The following is a 20,516-nucleotide window of genomic DNA, read 5'->3' as shown; positions in this document are numbered from 1 at the left end:
TAGGTGGGGGCGCTCACCATCCACTCACTTGATGTAGTGCTGCTCTCTGGTGTCTGCCCTTTCCTCTCTTCCATCCTTCTCTCCTTCCATTCTCTTCTCTCTTTCCCTCATTCTTTCCTCGTCCTTCTGCCTACGGGTGCCTTTACACTCCCTCCTCTGTCTTTCTTTCCTTCATTCTTTCCTTTTCCTTCTGCCTGTGGGTGACTCTACACTGAGTGACAAGCCAAATGGTTTCCTGTACACCAGGAAACCATTTACTATGCTGGGTGGTAACGATATAGCCAAATTTTGGCACCTGGTGGTTTAGTGGGTAATTATTGTGCTCCAGTCGGACTGAGCCAGTGAAGGTTTATATCCAAGGGATGGTTGGGGTTTATTGCTCATGTAATGCCACTCAGGGATGAGTAAGGCTGGTCACTCTCATCTTAAATGTAGAGACCAACTGCCTAGCCCAGGGCTCCTATGCTCCTCATGGGGCAATGTAGGATTGGATGATGGATGGATATTATAAACTTGAAGATAAACATCCAGGGCATCATCTGATGGAGAAAAAAAAAAAAAAAAAAAAAAAAAAACTCCGTCATTGTAGCGCCATGCATAAGTTTGTGTAGGGGGTGGAGTTAGTGGTGATGCACGGCTACTGGAAGGTTGGCACAGCCAGAGCTGTGGGTCGCAATCCACAGATTAAATTCTTGGATTCTACGTGCATCCCCTAATGAAGTTGCTTTCACTGTGCCTGAGTGACATTTACCCACATGTTTTCAACAAACTTAAAGACTCGTAATCTTTATAAAGTGCTGCCCCCATAGACAGTACATCCCCACAGTACACGAGTTCTGAGTACGCGATCCCCCTTATACGCAAGGACCTTTTTTTTTTAAGTGTATTTTTTATTAGTACGCGAATTCAACTCCCTCTCCAAGGGAAGGACGTGAGCTCTCTGCCTGAGCTGGAAGCCGCCATTCATGAGTCCTGGGCAAGAATATCACCCCAGCACCTGAGGAACCTTGTCCTTTCAGTTCCAAGACATCTCAGGTTCGTGAAGAAGCGCAAAGGATACCCTACCAAGCATTAAACGTAAATATGATGCATTATTTACATGTTTTTTCAATGTTGAAAGGTTTGTTTTGTAGGAGGGACGCAGGGCACACAATACTTTTGTCGAGCACTGTATTGTGCCCAAGTTCATATGAAGAAAAAGCAACAACAACAACAACAACAATCATCCCATTCAGAGTCACTACATGTTAAAATATCATCTACGGATGGTCTTTTCTATCCTTTATCAATAGGCTTCCTTACTTCACATCTTTCATGAATCTTTATAGGGAACTGTGGGCATTTGTATAACCAGGCAGCAGAGTACCCAGTTATATCAGAGACCCCATTTGAAGACATTCCTCACAAGCACCTACTTATACAGAAAACCAGGAGTACTCACCAGGCATCAAGCATGTGTCTCTTCACACAGTAATTATCAAATATACCAGCATCAACTGGATTAAGGGCCTCCCCTGTGCTGATATCTAAACCAACCACATTAGAGTTGCTCTTGTACTCCTCACGTAGCTTCACCAGGCTATCCATTGGGTCATAACCACTGTTACTAGCTGAAAGAATAAACAGATACACAAATAACAAATAAAATCAATGGCTGATCTGTTTAACAAAAGCACTAGTTCTTCTAAGGAATTCGCTAATGCTCAAAATCTGAACACACTATCTACCTATCTATTGCCAGACGCCATAATCCCGTAAGGGGTGGCCATTTGACTTCGAGTTATTTGTTTTACGGGGAGGGGCACTAACCCTCCACCAATCCACTTGTTAACACGTAGGGAGCACGTATGGTTTGGTTATATGGTTACCACCCAGCGTTGTAAATGGTTTCTTGGCTTACAGGAAACCATTTGGCTTGTTACTCAATGTAAAGGCACCTGTAAAGGAAAGAAAAATAATAAGAAGTGACAGGAAAGATGGGAGAAATAGGAAGAGAGGAGGGCAGGCACACAAAAAGAATGATAAAGGCTAAGGAAGAAGTAGGCAGCACTACATCAAGTGAGTGGATGATGGTTGCCACCACCTACCACTACAATATGACTATTAATTTATTAGTAGTACTGCATCAAACTGATGGCACCTACTAAATCCTCAATTACAGCACTAAGAGTCAAGCTTGACTTTCTTTTTTTGCAGTTGCAACCTTGGTACATAAAACATGCATCATATATGGTATCATATAATAATTAAGGCTCCAACAGCCATGCATGTGTTAGTCCTCACCACCCAAGGCCAGCTCTCCACACTGCTTGATCTCTGGCAGCCTCCCTAGTCAGTCCTTTATGCCTGAGGTCACATTCGATAACCTCATCCCAGGCTTTTTTTCAGTCTGCCTCTCACAACTTTGCCCCTGATGTTCACACTTCTCACCTTCCACACCCAACTCTCATCCTCCATTCACTCAACATGCCCAAACCATCTAAATCTACCCTTCCTCACCACAACACCAACACACTCCAGACCCATGCTTCCTCTGAACTCTTCCACTGTAATCCTGGCCCCCTCAGGTCTTCATCCAAGAATGCACTATACAGTACATCCATGTGATCTTTTTTACTTTCTTTCCTTCATTCTTTCCTCTTCCTTCTGCCTGTGGGGGACTCTACACTGAGTGACAAGCCAAATGGTTTCCTGTACACCAGGAAACAATTTACTACGCTATGTGGTAACCATCATCATCATCATCCGGACCTCCTTACCCACACAAGGGCAGGGTGAGGAGTAGCAGTGTCCAGACAGCCAAAAATTGCCCAATCCAATGGGCCACGCTTCTATTCACTCATCATTCAAGCCCCCGGAATCCTGGCTCTATCGGATACGCCAGAAACATTCACCACGTTCTGTAGCTTCACATAATCGTATCCAACAGAGTCAACCCAGACACTGCCACGTTAAAAAGGGGTGCCAAAAATCCCTGATCATGCAATTCTCCTCACAAAATTCATCCAGCCAGCTCGATCTCCAGTCAGTTCCCTAGCCTCACCGACTTATAACCATATAACCAAATTTTGGCGCCTGGTGGATTAGTGGGTAATTATTGTGCTCCAGTTGGATTGAGCCGGTGAAGGTTTATATCCAAGGGGTGGTTGGGGTTGGTTGTTCATGTAATGCCACTCAGGGATGAGTGAGGCTGGTCACTCTCATCTTGAATGTCGGGACCAACTGCCTAACCCCGGGCTCCTACGCTCCTCATGGGGCAATGTAGGATGGGATGATGGATGGATATATAATATATATACTTACAAATCAGAGCTTACCTAAAGTCTTTGGGATGACAAGGAGGGCGTCAGCAAAGGCTCTGACACCATACTGAGCCCGGCCCTGGACCTCACTCTCATACTTCATCAGGGTATCATAAGCAGCCATCTGAGGAGTACATGCTACATTAGTCCCTTTTCCAGTGAAGTACATTTCATTTCAGTACAGTTATTTCACTTTTACTAGAGGTTTTTGTCCCATTGCAATATTTTTACCATAGCTCAGTGGCAGCATATGGCAATACTACAGCTCTATATCCTTTCCGTAAAACAGCACTAGTTTGTTACTAGTACCATGTTTCAGGATTACTTCCTTCTTTCGGATCAGCATTCAAGATAAAGAGATGGCAATTTCTTGCCTAGTTACAGTGAACTGACTATACCTCATGAATATATTTTGCTTTAGAGACTTTTTGAGTTAGTGGGGTTTGATAAAGTATAAAAGAACTTCTTCCAAACTTGATATAAATAAAGCTTCAAAGTAAAATAGTCAGGTAGTAGTGAAAAAAAAAAAAAATAAATAAATAAATAATCCATGGGGTTAACTATACTTAAGTTAAGGAAAAGTACGATACTGTCACACAGAACAAACTGTTGCAATTAACTGAAACTTTATATAGTGATCACTGGTTTCAAATACTGTGTCCTAGCCATCATCCAATCCTTCAAAGCCCCATCAGAAGGATAAAGACCTCAGGGCTACATTCCTTTAGTTCCAATATTTTAAGCACCAGTCTTTCAATGCCCCATCAGGAGATTAACCCCTTAACCGCGGGGCGTCACTTTTGTGACGCTTGGGCGCAATGGATCATACCGCAGAGCGTCACTTTTGTGATTCTGTGTTATTTTGAATTCTCCCGGGCTTACAAGTGGTGGCTTGTCTCATCTATCAGTACTGCCAATGTCCAACACCAGTCAGCACTCCTAATCTCATCTGTACTCCCATCCATTGTTGACAATTTAGCCATTTTTCTCTGTTCTTGACTCCCCTCCCTACCTCCCCTCCATTACCCTCTCACCTGCCCGGCCGCGCTGCGCTAAGCAAATCTTCCCCGGGATTTTCCACTGATTTCATCCATTGAAATATGCCCTATGCCCTATTCTTATACAAAATAATATATACCAAAAAGAAATAAGGTAAGTGATAGTCCCATACACCTGGAATTGGCTAATTATCACCTCACAACACCTCATGTGCACTCGTTCACTAATTTCCCCCGGTAATTTCCCCTTGAAATATGCCGTATAATCTATTCTCGTAATAAAAATATATATATGAGAGGAAGGTAGAGGCCTAAGTGATATTTACATTCACCTGGAACTACCTAATTTATTATGTATTGTCTAGATTTCCTGCCAATCATTTCATAGCACATATAGTAGCAGCTGTCACCACGCTGACATTGGCAGCCCTTCACTGCCCCTAAGCAGCACCATTCAGTTTACTGTCGTCTTTCAAGGTGAAACCACGTTGGATTCACGCCTGTCCAATTCCGCCGCTTTTTAGCCCAATGCAAAGGGCCCTGTGACCTCTACCCCTACTAAACCTCGTGTGGAAAAGGGTAAAAGGCTAAGTGACTGCTGTGGAATGTGAACTGGCTAATTTATCAATGACAATGATGGACAATGACTATGATCTTTCTGATGACTCTAAAACAGTGCAAGTGGAAATGTAAATACTGTGTAAACAGCAAGTGAAACCAATGAATGTAAATATAACTGAACAATGGAAAATAGTTTTATAAGTTACTGTAAGTGACAGTGCATAACATAGCGTAAATAAAATATAAATATAAATAGAAATGTAAATGAGTATGTAGTCATATAAGAATACGAGTATATATACTAGGAGTAATGAAAGTGAAAGTTTCACTCTAGCATGTATGAATACTATGAGTTATGAAAGTGAAAGTGACAGATTTGCTCTCAACGCTAGTATACAGGACGAGAAAGTGAATGCTACGTATTTTACTGAAAGAGAAATTGAATCCCTACAGTGACGATAAACTTCTATTACTGAAGGAAACTTATGGATAAAGACTGCAGATATATATAAGCATTATATAGTAATAGAAATATAACGTGTGAGTGTTTTTATGAATAATAAATGACAGAATACCAGCAGCGAATGAGCGCAAGTGGGAAGCTGGTACGCGCTCGTAATTTTCATTGCTTTCACTATTTTTTTTTTTTTTGAGTATGGATTCCAAACTATTTGAAAATCATAGAATAGTGTTTCTAGTGATAATATCAGGTTGTGGTAATCATATTATGGGGTGTCGGGAAGTGTAAAGAGGAGACTTCATTACCCAACTTCAGAAGTCTCCACAAGTCCTACGGTACTCGACGAAGGCTCAACAAACATCCCAGGAGAAAGCTAATGGTATGTGCCATATGCATATGTAATTATAATATTCTAGGACTAATAACTGATTTTTGGCAAATATTTTTACAACATCTGTCGGAGCGCGAATATCCCCGCGGGACATGCAAGAAGCGCCAAAACAACCCCGCGGTTTAGGTGTTAAAGAACTCAGGGTTACATTTCTTAATCCTGGCATTTTAGACAAATGACCAGCAGTTCATCATAAGTACAATTATGTAAGAAATCAACACCAATAACCTCTCAGATGCACATTCTTACAGACCAGATTCAGTCAGCAACACTGTAACCCACTACTCCAAATATTTATTCACTATTATTCATTTCATTCATCATCTAATCCTGTGCTGCCCCATGAGGAGTGTACTTATTCGTTGTTTATATGGCTACCACACTATATGGTACATAGTTTCCTGGGTTACAGGATGACATCTTTTTGGGTTTTCCTTGCCACCTTCTGATAAGTTTATTTAAGGTTAGGGAGAGCCATCAGACTGTAGCAGGGTTCATGGAGACTATTTCAAACCCTGCCACTACAAATGGTCTCCCCAAAGTTAATATTGTCTGCAGCTAGCAAAAATAAAACATGTCATCATGCTGAAGCGGTTAATGTGACAAGCTCTTCATCATCATCATCATACAGACCTCCTTTCCCACCCTAGGGCAGGGTGAGGACTAGCAATGTCCAGACAGCCCAAAATTGCCCACTCCAATGGGCCACGCTTCCATTCACTCATCATTCATGCCCCCGAAATCCTGACTCTATTGGATACACTAAAAACACTCACCACGTTCTGTAGCTTCACATAAACGTATCCAATTGAGTCAATCCGGACACTGTCACGTTAAAAAGGGGTGCCAAATCCCTGATCATGCGCTTCTCCTTACAATATTAATCCAGCCAGCTCGATCTCTTGTCAGTCCCCTAGCGTCACCGACTTCCAAACCTGTCTTCCTCACACACTCATCCACCATATCCCTCCACTTACTCCTTGGCCTACCTCGCCTCTTACCTCCTTCAAATTTGTTCAGATATACCTTTTTCCATTACTGTTATCCATTCTCTCATGACCATACCATCTCAGTACTCTCTCTTCGATTCTGGTGTCCACAGACTTCCTCGTTCCACATCTTTCATGAATCACATTATTTCGCTTCCTATCCACTCTCTGTACTCCACATACATTCCTCAGCAGTACCATCTCCACAGCTCTCACTCTTGACTTTTCATTTTCATGCCACACCGTAGTCTCACATCCATATGTTTAAGTTAACACTAACACTCCTTCATGTAAGCCTCATCCAGCTGCAACACTCAAGCCTCTGTTTCTTATCAAGGCTTTCACTGCACCAGCTACGTTTCTTCCTTGTGTCATTCTACTTTCCACTTCTTTTGCACATTTTCCTCTCTTTTCTATCACTGTACCCAGGTACCCAGCTCTTTCATTCATTCACTCATTCATTGCCAGATGCCATGTATCCCAAATGGGGTGGCCAAGGGCTTAGAGTTAATTGTTTTACAGGGAGGGGCACTAATCCTCCACCAACCCCACTTGACACTCTAAAAGCTGGATCATCATTCATCTTCACAATAAGCTCTCTTTTACCACCCAAGGATGGGGTGATGTAGGGCTCAGGAAGTAAGGAAAACAAGTGATAGATCTAGCAACAGTATGACCAATCACAGTGTAATTAACATCAATGACACCAGCTCCAGGTACAAAGCAGGTGTCATCAGGAACATTCTTATCAACTCAGGAAGAGATGCTATGAAATCTGATAAGGGGAGAAGTATCAACAGCATACCCAAGCAAATTGTCACTAACCTCAAAGGCACCAGCACCAGGTACAAGACAGGTGTCATCAAGGGCATTCTTAATGGCTCTGAGGCCATCCCTGATTGCATCCTTCGTCTGTGTAAGGGTATGCTTGTATGGACCCTTGATCAGAATGGTAACACTCTGTGGCTTCTTGGTGTCTTCAACAAATGTATACTTTGTTTCTCCCTGTAATAATAATTGTAACAGTTAAAATAATAATAAACGTATCATTTATAATGGCTCCAATATACTTGCATGTGCCTGGCTAGGTCACCTAATAGATATTCTTCAGGCTGAGACTGAACTCAAGGGAACAGATACAGCTGTCATAAACACTTTCACTATGAATATCCCCCCCCAGTTGAATTAAAATAGTCAAAAATGGCTTCTTGAGATTAAGGGCAAAAATAATGAGCTTAGCATGACATATTTGTAAACAGAGCCAGATTAGCTACGATTGTCCACTCTGATATTAAAACAACTAAGGAATCAAGGGGTTATGAGCAACACCCTCAGGAGCTGGAATTGACTATAACAGCTTAGCAAATTGCCGGCTATATAGCTCGACATCCCTCAACTCCCTCCCAACCTTCTGAAAAGATGGTGGACTGCATAAGAAGGGCAACCTCCTCAGACTGCAGTCCACTGGGTTCATGTTCAGATAAGCCAGGCTAGGGCCACAACAATAAGAAAAGTGAGCTTACCAATACATGTTCATACACAGAGCCAGCATAGCCAAGGCACTCCTCAGTGAGATCGTCAAAGCTGTTCATGGCCATCCCGCCACACGCAAGGGCAAGCCGCTCCATGTTTCGCCTCTTGGCCCTCCTTAGCCCCAAGATGCCCTCTTTTGCCAGCATATCAAGGGACATAGGGTCAATTCCCTTCTGGTTGATCACTACAAACATCTTTTTGTTACCTCCACAAACTTTTTTCTTCAGCTCAATCACCTTCTTCACCCTGTAAGGTAAAATTATACATTAGGTTATACAGTATACTTGTCATCACCATCAACCATTCATTCCTGCATACAATTTTCACACACCTTGATGTCAATTTTAGCCTTTTCAGAAATTGTTATCAAGCTTGCTGTTACCTCTACGTATGTTTTTCTTCAGTTCAATCACCTTCATTCTGAGAGTTATAAATTATTATGATCATCCTGACCTCTTTTCTCACCTATGGATGAAGTGGAGTCCAAAGAGGATGGACTCATCAACATCCCAACCACCCCCTGGATGTAAACCTTCACTGGCTCAATTTGATTGGAGTGCAATACTTACCCACTAAACCACCAGGCGCCAAAATTTGGTTATATGGTTACCACCCAGCGTAGTAAATGGTTTCCTGGTGTACAGGAAACCATTTGGCTTGTCACTCAGTGTAGAGTCACCCACAGGCAGAAGGAAGAGGAAAGAATGAAGGAAAGAAAGACAGAAGAGGATGGAAGGAAAGAAGGATGGAGGAAAGGAAAGAGCAGACACCCAACAGCAGCACTACATCGAGTGAGTGGATGGTGAGCACCCCCACCCACCACTAATAATAATAATAATAATAATAATAATAATAATAATAATAATCTACTCTTTTGTTTCTGAACACCGCCAGTTCTTCCACTGGGAATTCACTAGTGCTCAACACACATATACATTATTTTTACAATTACAAGAACTGTATGTGGTAGGTGGGGGCGCTCACCGTCCACTCACTCAATGTAGTGCTGCTCTCAGGTATTTGTCCTTTCCTCTCCTCCATCATTCTTTCCATGCATCCTCTTCTGTCTTTCTTTCCTTGTCCCTCTGCCTACGGGTGACTACACTCCCTCTTCTGTCTTTATTTCCTTCATTCTTTCCTTTTCCTTTTGCCTGTGGGTGACTCTACACTGAGTGACAAGCCAAATGGTTTCCTGTACACCAGGAAACCATTTACTATGCTGGGTGGTATGCCATTTCTTTGATTCTCAGCTTCTCAACTTTCAGTCTTTCTCCCTGAGTGCTCCTTTATCTCCTGGTCCACTTCACTCCTCTCAGCTTGATATTGCATGCCAGTCATATGATCTGACAGACATACCATAAGCATATGATCTGACAGACCTCCACATTGCCCTCTCACACTCTTATATAAGCAACCATTCCCAGCATCGACCTCTCTATGAGCATGTAATCAATCAGACTCCTTTCAACACGACCCCTGTCCCCTCCATACCATGTATATTTATGTGCATCTTTGTATTTGAAGTAAGAGTTACAAATGCACAACCTCCTTTCCTGACACTTATCCTTCAGTCACTTCCCATTATCATTTTCTCCTTGTACCATACTCCATTACAATCCATTATGTCATCCTCAAGGCCAGTGCCATTCATATTGCCCATTATGATCACTTTATAGTTCCTGGGCATTTCTCCAACTGCTTCATCCAGCTCATCCCAAAGCTTGTTTTTTTTCTGTCTCACTCCTGTCATCACACAGTGCATAGCTACGCTACAGTCACTGTCACTTTCACCTTCTCAAACTTGAACCTGACATACATACATCTCGAGTGGACACATTTGTAATCTCTCATTCCACTCTGCCAAGCATGAAATTAATTTTTTCTTCAGCACAATAACCTTCTCCTTAAAGTTATAAATTCTATTTTTACACAGATAAACATGATGCCATACATCTTCTTAATAAATTCCTGTAATGAGGTTGGCCATGGTATGGCTGATATTTTCCATGGACGGGTAGCCAAACCAAGTGCCAAAAACAGCTAATTACTTCCTAAGCTGCAAATGTTCTCACTTAACTACAATATACTCTCTCAGCAGCAACCAGTTTTTGAAATAAGATAATGTTTGTTCTCACCTATTTTCAATGAACTCCCTCTCAGCAGCAACCAACTTTTCCCGCTCTTCAGCAGACTTGTAGAAGAATCCAGAGTTGACCTCCGTCTTTTCATATTCCATGGAGACATTACAGGTGAGAATGAAGGCATCTGTGGCCCTCTTAGGCATGTCCGGATGCCGACCACCATGGTCCAACACTAAACCCTTCACTAGCTGAGTGTCCAGCTCTGTCTTGTGCTGAAACATAATAATTCATCATCACCATCATCCGGACCTCCTTTCCCACCCTAGGGCAGGATGAGGTGTATCAACGTCCAAACAGCTATGTCTACCCTATTCAATGGGCCATGCTTCCATTCACTCATCATTCAAGCTCATCAAATCCGGCTCCATCAGATAGGCCAAAAAAGAATTTCACCATGTACTGTAGATTCATATATACCTATCTGACAGAGCCATCCAAACACTGTCACATTAAAAAGGGGTGCCAAATCCCTGGCTATGCGCTTCTCTGCACAAAATTCATCCAGCCAGCTTGGTCTCCTGTCTGTCACTTAGCCTCACCAACTTCCATACCTCTCTTCCTCACACACTCATCCACCATATCCCTCCACCTTCTTGGCCTACCTCGCCTTCTCCCTCCTTCAAATTTGCTAAGATATACCCTTTTCACCACTCTATTGTCGTCCATTCTCTCCACATGACTAAACCATCTTAGTACAATCTCTCTGTATCTGGTGTCCACAGACTCCCTCACTCCGCATCTTCCACGAATCACATTATTCCGTATCCTATCCACTCTCTGTACTCCACATAGATTCCTCACCAGTCCCATCTCCAAAAAACATCCACACATTTTTTTTCTACCTAAGGATGAGGTGAGACAGGGTCTAGCTAAAAACTAGCAACAGCACACACAGTTAAATGGGTTAAACTCTTCACTCATCATTCAAGTCCTTTTAATTGTGACTTCACCTTACAGTACCAAATTCTCACCTGCATGTCCATAATCTCAACCATGTGTAGGTCAAGAGGTTTCTGGTCTTCTCTGATGGCAAGTACAGCATCCACACAAACCTGTGTCAGTTTGTCCGCCAATTCTGAATGAACTTTGGTGCGTAATGCTGTGCGAGCAACTTGGCACAAACGCTCCCGGTTCATCTCTTCACTTATCTTCATTTTATCAAGCACCTCTTGTGCCTTCACCTGTAAATTTCAATGTATTATTTCAAGAAAACAGTCACTTCTTTATAAGCCTCACAAACAAAAATGACACTGAAAACAGATTAGGTTCTCTATCAACTACAGCAGAAGAATTCAGGGATTTTCCTGATAACTGTTATATAATGATAAGTCATGGTTATATAGGGTTAAGCAAGTAGTAATCATCATCATCATCATCTGGACCTCCTTTTCCACCTTAGGGCAGGATGAGGAGTACCAACATCCAGAGAGCCCAAGTCTGCCCAATTCAATGGTATTGGTGTTGTGATGACAAGAGGTAGATTGGGATGGTTTGGGCATGTGGAGAGGATGGGGGATGATAATTGGGTACAGAAAGTGAGACGTGTTAACATTAGGAGTAGGGTTGTGAGAGGCAGACTAAAAAAGACCTGGGATGAGGTCACTGACTGTGACCTTAGGGAAGCTGCCAGAGATCAATCAGCATGGAGAGCCGCCATTAGGTGATAAAGGCCGATGCATGAAAGCATGTTGGAGCCTTTACAAAACAAAACAAATGAAACCCACTATTGCATCTCATTGTCTCCCCCTTTCTCGCCCCTCCCCATCCGTCATTCACATTCCCTTAGTTAATCCCTCGTTGTACAATCTACATTCTCACCACATTCTCTCAAGGTAAGCCTAATGCTTTCTAGCACAGTCTCATATACTGGTACCTTTGCCAAATCAAATCCTTCTGCAATAAGCCTTGGGTGTAAGCCATCCTGAATCTGGATCTCTGCTTGCTTTAGTAACTCGCCAATGAGAAGGACAGTGGAGGTTGTACCATCTCCAATAACATCATCCTGGGCAGTGCATGCTTTGGCAATCATGGATGCTGTTGGGTGCTGGATTTGCTGTGGAAAAAGGCAAATGTTGCATTTGAATACTTACATTTATGAGACACTTGATATCACAAGTTTATTGTGGCATTTAGGCAGTTAATGACTTGAGGAACTGTAGGCTAATTATGAATTGAAAGGGTTAGGTAAAGTCACATATGAGTCCTGGTTGGCCTCCGATATCCCCACTGAATCAATGTTCTAACATTCCAATCACCATTCACTTACTCGATGTAGTGCTGCTTTGGGTGTGGGTTTTATTGCTCACGTAATGCCACTCAGGGATGAGTGAGGCTGGTCACTCTCATCTTAAATGTCAGGACCAACTTGTCTAGCCCTGGGCTCCTACACTTCTCATGGAGCAACATAGGATTGGATGATGGATGGATGGATGGATCTAAAACAACAATCAGTTTTCCCCACGTGCAACCCAATCATAAAATGAGGGATACCTGTAGTGTCAGAACTTTTTTTCGCCTTGATACTCTGTTCTGATGAAGATTACTGGTATATATAAATAACAAAACTGTGAGAGTCTGTCATCTTAGTAATTTCCAAAATAACACAACGTTGGAGCAAAAAAACACACAATAGCCCAATATTTGGAGTCAACTTTCAATCTTACCCTCACACTCACTGAGCCAACTGATCCATACTCTCTTATATTCTCCTTCCATCAGTTACTCACAACAATACACACCCCTTCTTTTGCCCTCTCATTCTCACCCATTCCCACGCATATACCCCATCCATACCTCCATTCTCTCACACTCTCAACTCTCCATTTAGTTTCATTGAATCTACTTTTGCACCCTCAAGCACCTGGACAATCTCTTTCACCTTATCATGTGCATCCCTTACATTCCATGTCGCAATCCGTACCATGTCCTTTGTTTAGTCCTTAGTCATCACCTGTTGGTCAGCCCTGGTCCAAGGCTTCTTGTCTGTATTTTTAGTTAGTTGTTTTCCAGGGAGGGACACTAACCCACTGCCAACCCGCCTGATGTCACATACGGAACACATGTTGGTTAGTTATAAGGTTACCACCTACCACTGTCAATGATTTCCTGGTTTACAGAAAATCATTTGCCATCAAATCAAAGTAGCCATCTGATGCAAATCTGGGCATGCTGGACCAAAACACCTGTTTTCAGGCAAAAAACAACCAAGGTGAACACTTTTACTATCACCAGGCTTATTTTGACCATTTTTCAGGTCTAAAAAAAAATATATATATATATATATATATATATATATATATATATATAAAACTGTCCACAATTCTAGGCAACTTTGCTGCCCAGACCCTCGGCAATCTAGGCACAAAAGCCAACAAAGACTCCAGCACTAAACGGGTTAATGACCATTGTTCAGTATTGCCCACGAAGTTCAGTGGGCTCTGAGGCGTTCATTTAATCCTAAATCAGTTATATCAAGAATAGTTATAACGAGGGTCTACTGTATGTACTGTGCTGCCATTTCATATTACTGGTGCTCACCATTTCATGCAGCAAAATGTTTCCATCCTTGGTTATCTTGATGTCGCCAGCACCAGACACTAACCTGAAAACAAATACCATTAATAAATTAATTAGTTGGAGAAAAACATAGAGGTTTTAGGAAGGGAAGAGGTTGTGTAGATCAGATACCGCATTCATTCTAAGGTCTTTAGCGGAAAAATTTCTAGAGAAGGGAAAGAAGTTGTAAGTGGCCTTCATGGAGTTGAAGAAAGCATATAACAGGGTGGATAGAAAAGGATTGTGGAAAGTATTAAGAATATACAGAGAAACTTGGAAGTAGATGAATGCCATGTAGCGTATATACGAGGGTGCTAAGGCTGCAGTGCGTGTGGATAGTGAACTCTGAATGAATTTTTGTATTTGAAGGTTGGATTGAAACAGGGATGTCCCTATGAAAGAGCCACAAGTTAGGGCAGTGGATGTTGGAGCAGCCCTAATAAGAGAGGGCAGTGTGTGGAATCTCCCTGTACTGTTGTTTGCAGATGCTACTGTGTTGTTAAGTGAAGATGAAGGGGAGCTGCAAGGCTTGGTGAATGAGTCTGGGAGTGTGTGAAAGAAATGGAATCTAAAGATGAATGTTGAGAAGAGTAAAGTTATGGTCTTCGAGAGAAATGAAGTCAGTGAATGTACAGTGAGGTTGGATGGGGATGAAATGGAAAATATGAGTGCATTTAAGTACTTGGGTTGTGTGAAGAGTGAGGATGGGTGAAGTGCTTGAAGGGTACAAGGGGGAAATGCTTGAAAGGGTACAACAAGGAAGAAAGGTTGCTGGTTCTTTGAAAGCAGTGATAAGAAACAGGGAAGTGATCATGGAAGTGCAAAAGTTACTGCATGACAGTATTGTTATACCAGCTCTAATGTACGGAAAAGATACTTGGGCCTTGTTGGAAGGACACAAGTTAGAGTGAGAGCAGGGGATATGAGTTATTTGAGAGGAGCATGTGAAGTCACATGGAGAGACAGACTGACAAATGAGGAAGTGAAGGAGCATTGTGATGTGGATGTGGTAGGAAGTGTCAGGAGAAACACATTGAGGTGGTTTGGCCATGTGGAGAGGATGAGGAGCAAGAGACTGACTAGGAGAGTGTATGTGAGTGAGGTGGAGGGGGGGAGGGAAGGGAGTCCAAGTATGAGATGGAGGGATGGAGTGGATGGATATATGAAAGAGGGGGGTGTAAGCTAGGAGCAGGACAGTAAAATGGCAGGGGATAGGACAACATGGAGGCAATTTGTTTGTAGTCACGCCTTACAGGATTAGGGCATCTGGCAATAGATAGAATAAATAAATCACACAATACTGTATGCTTTCAAGTCAGTATCGCCACCATGTTAATCTGTCCCAAGTTGTTTTATCCCTATTAACCTTATCTAGCCTCACTGGTGCCGTGTCAGCACTGCTCTCACCTAAATGTGAATGAAGTGGATGGCAAGTAGAAGAAGCCTTTTTGGAGACAACCATCCTCCATTCAGGGAACAGGGAATAAGCTGACAGATAAATGAATAGCCAGGCAATGCAGCAACCTAGCACTGCAGCATTACCACACAGTGTTCCTCCCCTGCATCAATTTTATCTATTGTACTGGGTAGGCTAATCTATAAAAGCTTATTCAGAACAACACAGGAGTGGAATGGTTTTTAGGACCAGACTAACTAGTTGGTGAATCTGTTGTAACTGTATAAATACAAGGGCTGGTACAAGAGTTTTGAGCCTAACTACCAAGTTGGCCATATTCTGTACAGTAATCTCTCAAATATCTGGACATCCATTATCCGAACAAGCCATTACCCGAACGCAGTGATCTGGCTGTTCAAAACCATTATTCGTTCATTTTTCCACTTTATCCAGACAAAGTGCTTGTGTCTAGGTGGGAATTATAGCTGCCCAAACACTTTCGCCGCACCGGGCCATTTTTTTTTTTTTTTTTTTTTTTCGTGTCACTTCAGGGTATAGCCCAGCAGTGATGACTGACTGATGGGTCTACTTGATCATGGTAACTGCTTGCCTGTGGTGCATAGCTCTGCTTGACCAGGTAGTGTTAAACAACAGGAACAAGTGTTGTACAATGTACTGTAGTGGCCTTTTTAAATCAGTTTATATAATTATGAAGGGGGGCCAGGGGTAAAGTCCATTATCCAGACGGATCCACTTTCTGGACTTGCCCTTGGCTCTATAATGCAGGATAATTGAGGGATTACTATATTTCAAAATAGTCATGATGGTTGGTTGAAGAGTTCTGAGCTTAACTATACAACTGGCTTAATCTGCATTTCAACAGTTACCAGGAAAAGAAAGGATATCGAACAATAACAGTAGTACCTTTGTGTGGCTATTATACATACCAAACCTAAGTTCCAACCTACCAACGGTGACTTAGGTTACATTATCCTTTTGAGGTTGGGTTCTGATACACCCACAAAAAAGGCTGTGCAACTACCCGTTATGTACACTTCCATCCACTATACCTGACAGTTCCCTACAAAAATTACTTTGTACAGCACATAATTCCAAACTGGTCGTACATACAAACAGTACGACTGTATTGTACAGTACACTGTATCCTCTTGACTTTCTTTCCTAATCCTTCTGCCTATGGGTGACTTTACACTCCCTCTTCTGTCTTTCTTTCCTCTTCCTTCTGCCTGTGGATGACTCTACACTGAGTGACAAGCCAAATAGTTTCCTGAACACCAGGAAACCATGTACTATGCTGGGTGGTAACCATGTAACCAAATTTTGGCGCCTGGTGGTTTAGTGGGTAATTACGGCACTCCAATCAGACTGAGCCGGTGAAGGTTTACATCCAAGGGACGGTTGAGGTTTACTGCTCACGTAATGCCACACAGGGATGAGTGAGGCTGGTCACTCTCATCTTAAATGTCAGGACCAACTTGCCTAGCCCCAGCCTCTTACACTCCTCATGGGGCAATGTAGGATTGGATGATGGATGGATGGATATATACTGTACACTTTACAGTAAGCAGCAAAAAGACCTTACCATTTCAGTTCATATTCCTCATTTGTTTTCAGAGTTTTTTCTATAACCTGGATGGTAAATAACCATTTCTTGGTTAATTCCCTCCCCTCCTTGTTACTGTATGTTTCTTAAGCTGTACCTACCACTGTCTTGTTTCCAGCATAATGGAAGAAACTTTGTCAAACATACTCAAATGTGGGTTTCGTTTCTCATCTCCCAACTGGAGTTTGGGTTAGGTTAAATTATTAGGTACAGTTTAGGTGGGATAGGTTTAAACAGTAAGGTTAGGACAGTCACTTCCACCATTATCCTGCTGTTGATACTTTGGGAGTATAGCCTTTCCAATGGTCCTCCCTTTTGTGTACTTTTTTTTATTGTGTCCATTTTAGTTTGTGGGAATTTTTTTTTCTTCCTTATTTTCCAGAACTCATAAACTGCCATTACACTAACGGATCAAACAAGAGTGGACTGCGAAACACTGCTAAAAACAACGAGGAAAGATTTCACAAGAAACGTCATTTATTTACACCCCAGAAATAATCAAAATATAAGACTATCAGGAAGATCTGTTTTGGTAAGGTATTTGTACTGCTTAAAGTAAAGCGTAAGTGTACCCTACTGTGCCTTGTCACTGCATTTGGAAAATTACAAAAGCTGTAACATCTATTATCGATAAATTGGGTAAACCAAGGAGCTATGACTCACCACCACACGTGCAATTTGTACTTACATTTTCATCGTGCCTTTTGGCCCAAGATTGGTTCTGAGAACATCCTGGATACCTCTGGCACCAGAAATATTGATAGCAAGTGCCTGAGCAGCCCTAGCTACTTCAGCTTTGGGATTTAAGGTCTTAATTGCGGCCATGACTCGTCTTCTTCACAGACACCTCTGCAGTTACTCGGCGAGACTCCTGTCGTGTCGCGAGCAGATGAACTTCACTGACATAGTTACAAACTCGACGCTAACATATCGCTAAAATTGCTAAACCTTGAAAATGATGCTTAACACAAAAATCTCTAAATAATAGTTCGAGGAAGAACTGGAATCTATGCAATGCCGGTAAAACTTAGTAGAAATATCTAGAATATGGCTAATTTTTTGCCGTTAAATGTAAAAAACTTTCGCAAAATGAAGTGAAAATCTTTACATCTAGCGCTATAAATGTTATATTGGCAACACTATAAGTTGTTTCCAGCAATTTCAGTTCGATTTAATTTCGGACCCAGTATTGGATATTTTGATAAATAATATATTTCTAGGTCACAGTTACATTCATAATAAGGATTCTGCATTTCTAGCTATTATAAATTTATACGAAAGGAAGCTTCATTCTTTAAAAGATTTTGATGTCGGTGGCAATTATTGCATGACAACAAACAAAAAAGTAGGGGGGCTGTTCTGGAAGCTTCTTTGTGAATTACGGCTTCTGCAACCTACCTAGTTTCTAGCCGATTATCAAATAGTTCTTACCCGATTAGACGAAACTTGGTGGAGGGTTCAAGGTAAGTCAAGGATGAAGTGATTCGATTTTAAGAACGACCAAAGGTCAAGGTCATTGAGTAAAGTGAGACCTATGTGTTGTAGAGTACTAGGCTTTACTTAAGGCGTGTTTTTGTCGTCCAAGCTGGAGCTTGGGATTCGAAGCGCTTCTTGGGGCACTTGGTTTTTGTCCGCAAAAACAGTTCAGGATACGTAGAACCGAAAAATTACGTGCCAATCGCAAAGCAAACAGAGGGGTTCGCCGAAGACGATCTTTTGACGAATATGCAACTTACATGTACCCGTTATTTGTGCTGAACTGGCTCTATATGTTGTTAATATTAGCCACCTGCACCCTAATTTTATGTACATAATGCTAATTTCAGGATATTTATCATTTATGTGTCCTTGCTGGCCAATCTCACTCTCCCCAAGCTATACCAAGACTGCTGCCGACCACGCTTGGGTGGGATACGAAGACGGTCTTGGTTTTGATGACAAACGCTCGGGCCGGCTTCGGATCACTTTGGCCGACAAAACAGCGCACCTTGGTTTTACCGAAGATGGCTTCGAATCCAATCCCTCAGCTTGGACGACAAAAACGCGGCTTTGGCATCCATTTTGATTGCCTGCAGTTTTCTTGCTACTTCCAGACCTTAACATTCACCTTAATTGACTTCTTCGGTTAAAACGGTTGATTGATTGGAAGTGTTAGGAGGAATACTGTACACTGAGGTGGTTTGGCCATGTGGAGAGGATGGAGGGTGAAAGACTGACGAAGAGAGTGTATGTGAGTGAGGTGGAGGGGGGAAGAGGGAGGGGGAGGCCGAGGATGAGATGGAGGGATGGGGTGGAGAGTTATATGAGAGAGGGGGTTGAATTCGGAGCGGGGCAGTGAAATGGCGGGGGACAGGGCGACGTGTGGCCACCCCGAACGGGATTGAGGCGTCTGGCAATAGATAGATAGATAGATAGGGGCAGACAGGCTCAGTAGAAGTGCTCGCGCTTCACGACAGCAGAGGTGGCAGTTCGAGCCCTCACTAGCTAAGCGCGCTGGTGAGATCCAGCGGTCTCTCCTTTTCCTGCAGAGGTATGATTATGGTCCGTTGGTCCTAGCTCGGGAGATTCACCCTTGAGTTCTGAATATCTCTAGCTGAGTATCATTTGAACATAGCATTAATGCTCTCTACCTCTTATCCAGACCTTTATTTGCCCCATCAGAAGCGTATGTACAGTACGTACCGTACCTGGAGCTACCGAAACCTGTAATGATTGTTGGATGTTTTAATTACGACTCCCGCTATATTTACACTACCTTGACTGTTTTGCCAACTTCGTTTCCATTTATCTTTTTTCTCTTTATCCAGATATCTTTCAGATATTTCTTGTGTTCTTTGATATTCTTTTCCTTGTTTTCTCCACCCTTCCGGGTGGGTAAAAGCTGACGATCACGACCATCAAGTGATCCTGAACGACCCGGTGAATTACACACACACGAAAAAGGAGAGCAGACCTGCAACCTGTCTCTGGATTCTTGGTAGCGGCAGACGTCAGAAGGTGCATAGGCCTTTGAGCCTGTCGTGGGCTATTCATCCACTAAAATGGAATGCATGGCGACTGCATCATCTAACAGCACATTTACCTCCTAGTTAGCTTTGGTTCATATTTTACCTACCAACACACCAGGTGTCATCGGGATCCCTGAGGCGAACGGCGTCAGTTGTCCGCACGAGACTAACCCAGGTGTTAAAGTGCCGACAACTTCGTAGTTAGCAATGCTGACCACTCGGCTGCAACGGCTGAATTACTGAGAAAGCTGGAAAAAATTATATATCGATTTACTACTGATCCATTTGTTTTTCAAGGGGGAAAGAGTCAGACTTGCAAAATCACCCTCCTGTTTATCACGCATGCTAACTTAATGGTTGATTGGCAGTGCCATTGTTCAGGATAAACCATTTCGCACATTGAAGTGCTGTTTGTGGGCCGTGTCCTCCTCATGTCAGGGTCATTGGTTGCACTGGAGATGTTGGTATGGAAATGTCATCATTATGCATTTTCAGGGTAATAATTATTGATTGTGTTACTTAGAATTATTTTTTTGCATAATATTTAGTTTCATGGTA

At 42.4% G+C, this 20,516-nt stretch overlaps 1 protein-coding gene across 2 annotated transcripts in view; it reads right to left on the bottom strand.

Annotated features, from left to right (window-relative positions):
• Positions 1-17,826, bottom strand: part of CCT6 (chaperonin containing TCP1 subunit 6) — a 28,699-nt gene extending 10,873 nt beyond the window's left edge. For both annotated transcript variants that reach the window (XM_080281777.1, XM_080281776.1), the window contains exons 1-9: positions 17,639-17,826; positions 13,913-13,976; positions 12,249-12,428; positions 11,347-11,556; positions 10,370-10,587; positions 8,225-8,480; positions 7,527-7,706; positions 3,318-3,426; positions 1,442-1,610 (exon numbers count right to left, since the gene is read on the bottom strand). In XM_080281777.1, the coding sequence (XP_080137903.1) occupies positions 1,442-1,610; positions 3,318-3,426; positions 7,527-7,706; positions 8,225-8,480; positions 10,370-10,587; positions 11,347-11,556; positions 12,249-12,428; positions 13,913-13,976; positions 17,639-17,775 (1,523 nt within the window). In that variant the 5' untranslated portion in view covers positions 17,776-17,826. The remainder of the gene's footprint in view (positions 1-1,441; positions 1,611-3,317; positions 3,427-7,526; positions 7,707-8,224; positions 8,481-10,369; positions 10,588-11,346; positions 11,557-12,248; positions 12,429-13,912; positions 13,977-17,638) is intronic.
• Between the last annotated feature and the right edge of the window lie 2,690 nt (positions 17,827-20,516).

Source organism: Coenobita brevimanus, chromosome 91, assembly GCF_032717465.1.
Source record: "Coenobita brevimanus isolate Jiangsu-jjx chromosome 91, ASM3271746v2, whole genome shotgun sequence".
Lineage (NCBI taxonomy): Eukaryota > Metazoa > Arthropoda > Malacostraca > Decapoda > Coenobitidae > Coenobita > Coenobita brevimanus.
The sequence above is the reverse complement of the archived record's forward strand: the minus strand, read 5'-3'. Positions and strand labels throughout refer to the sequence as shown.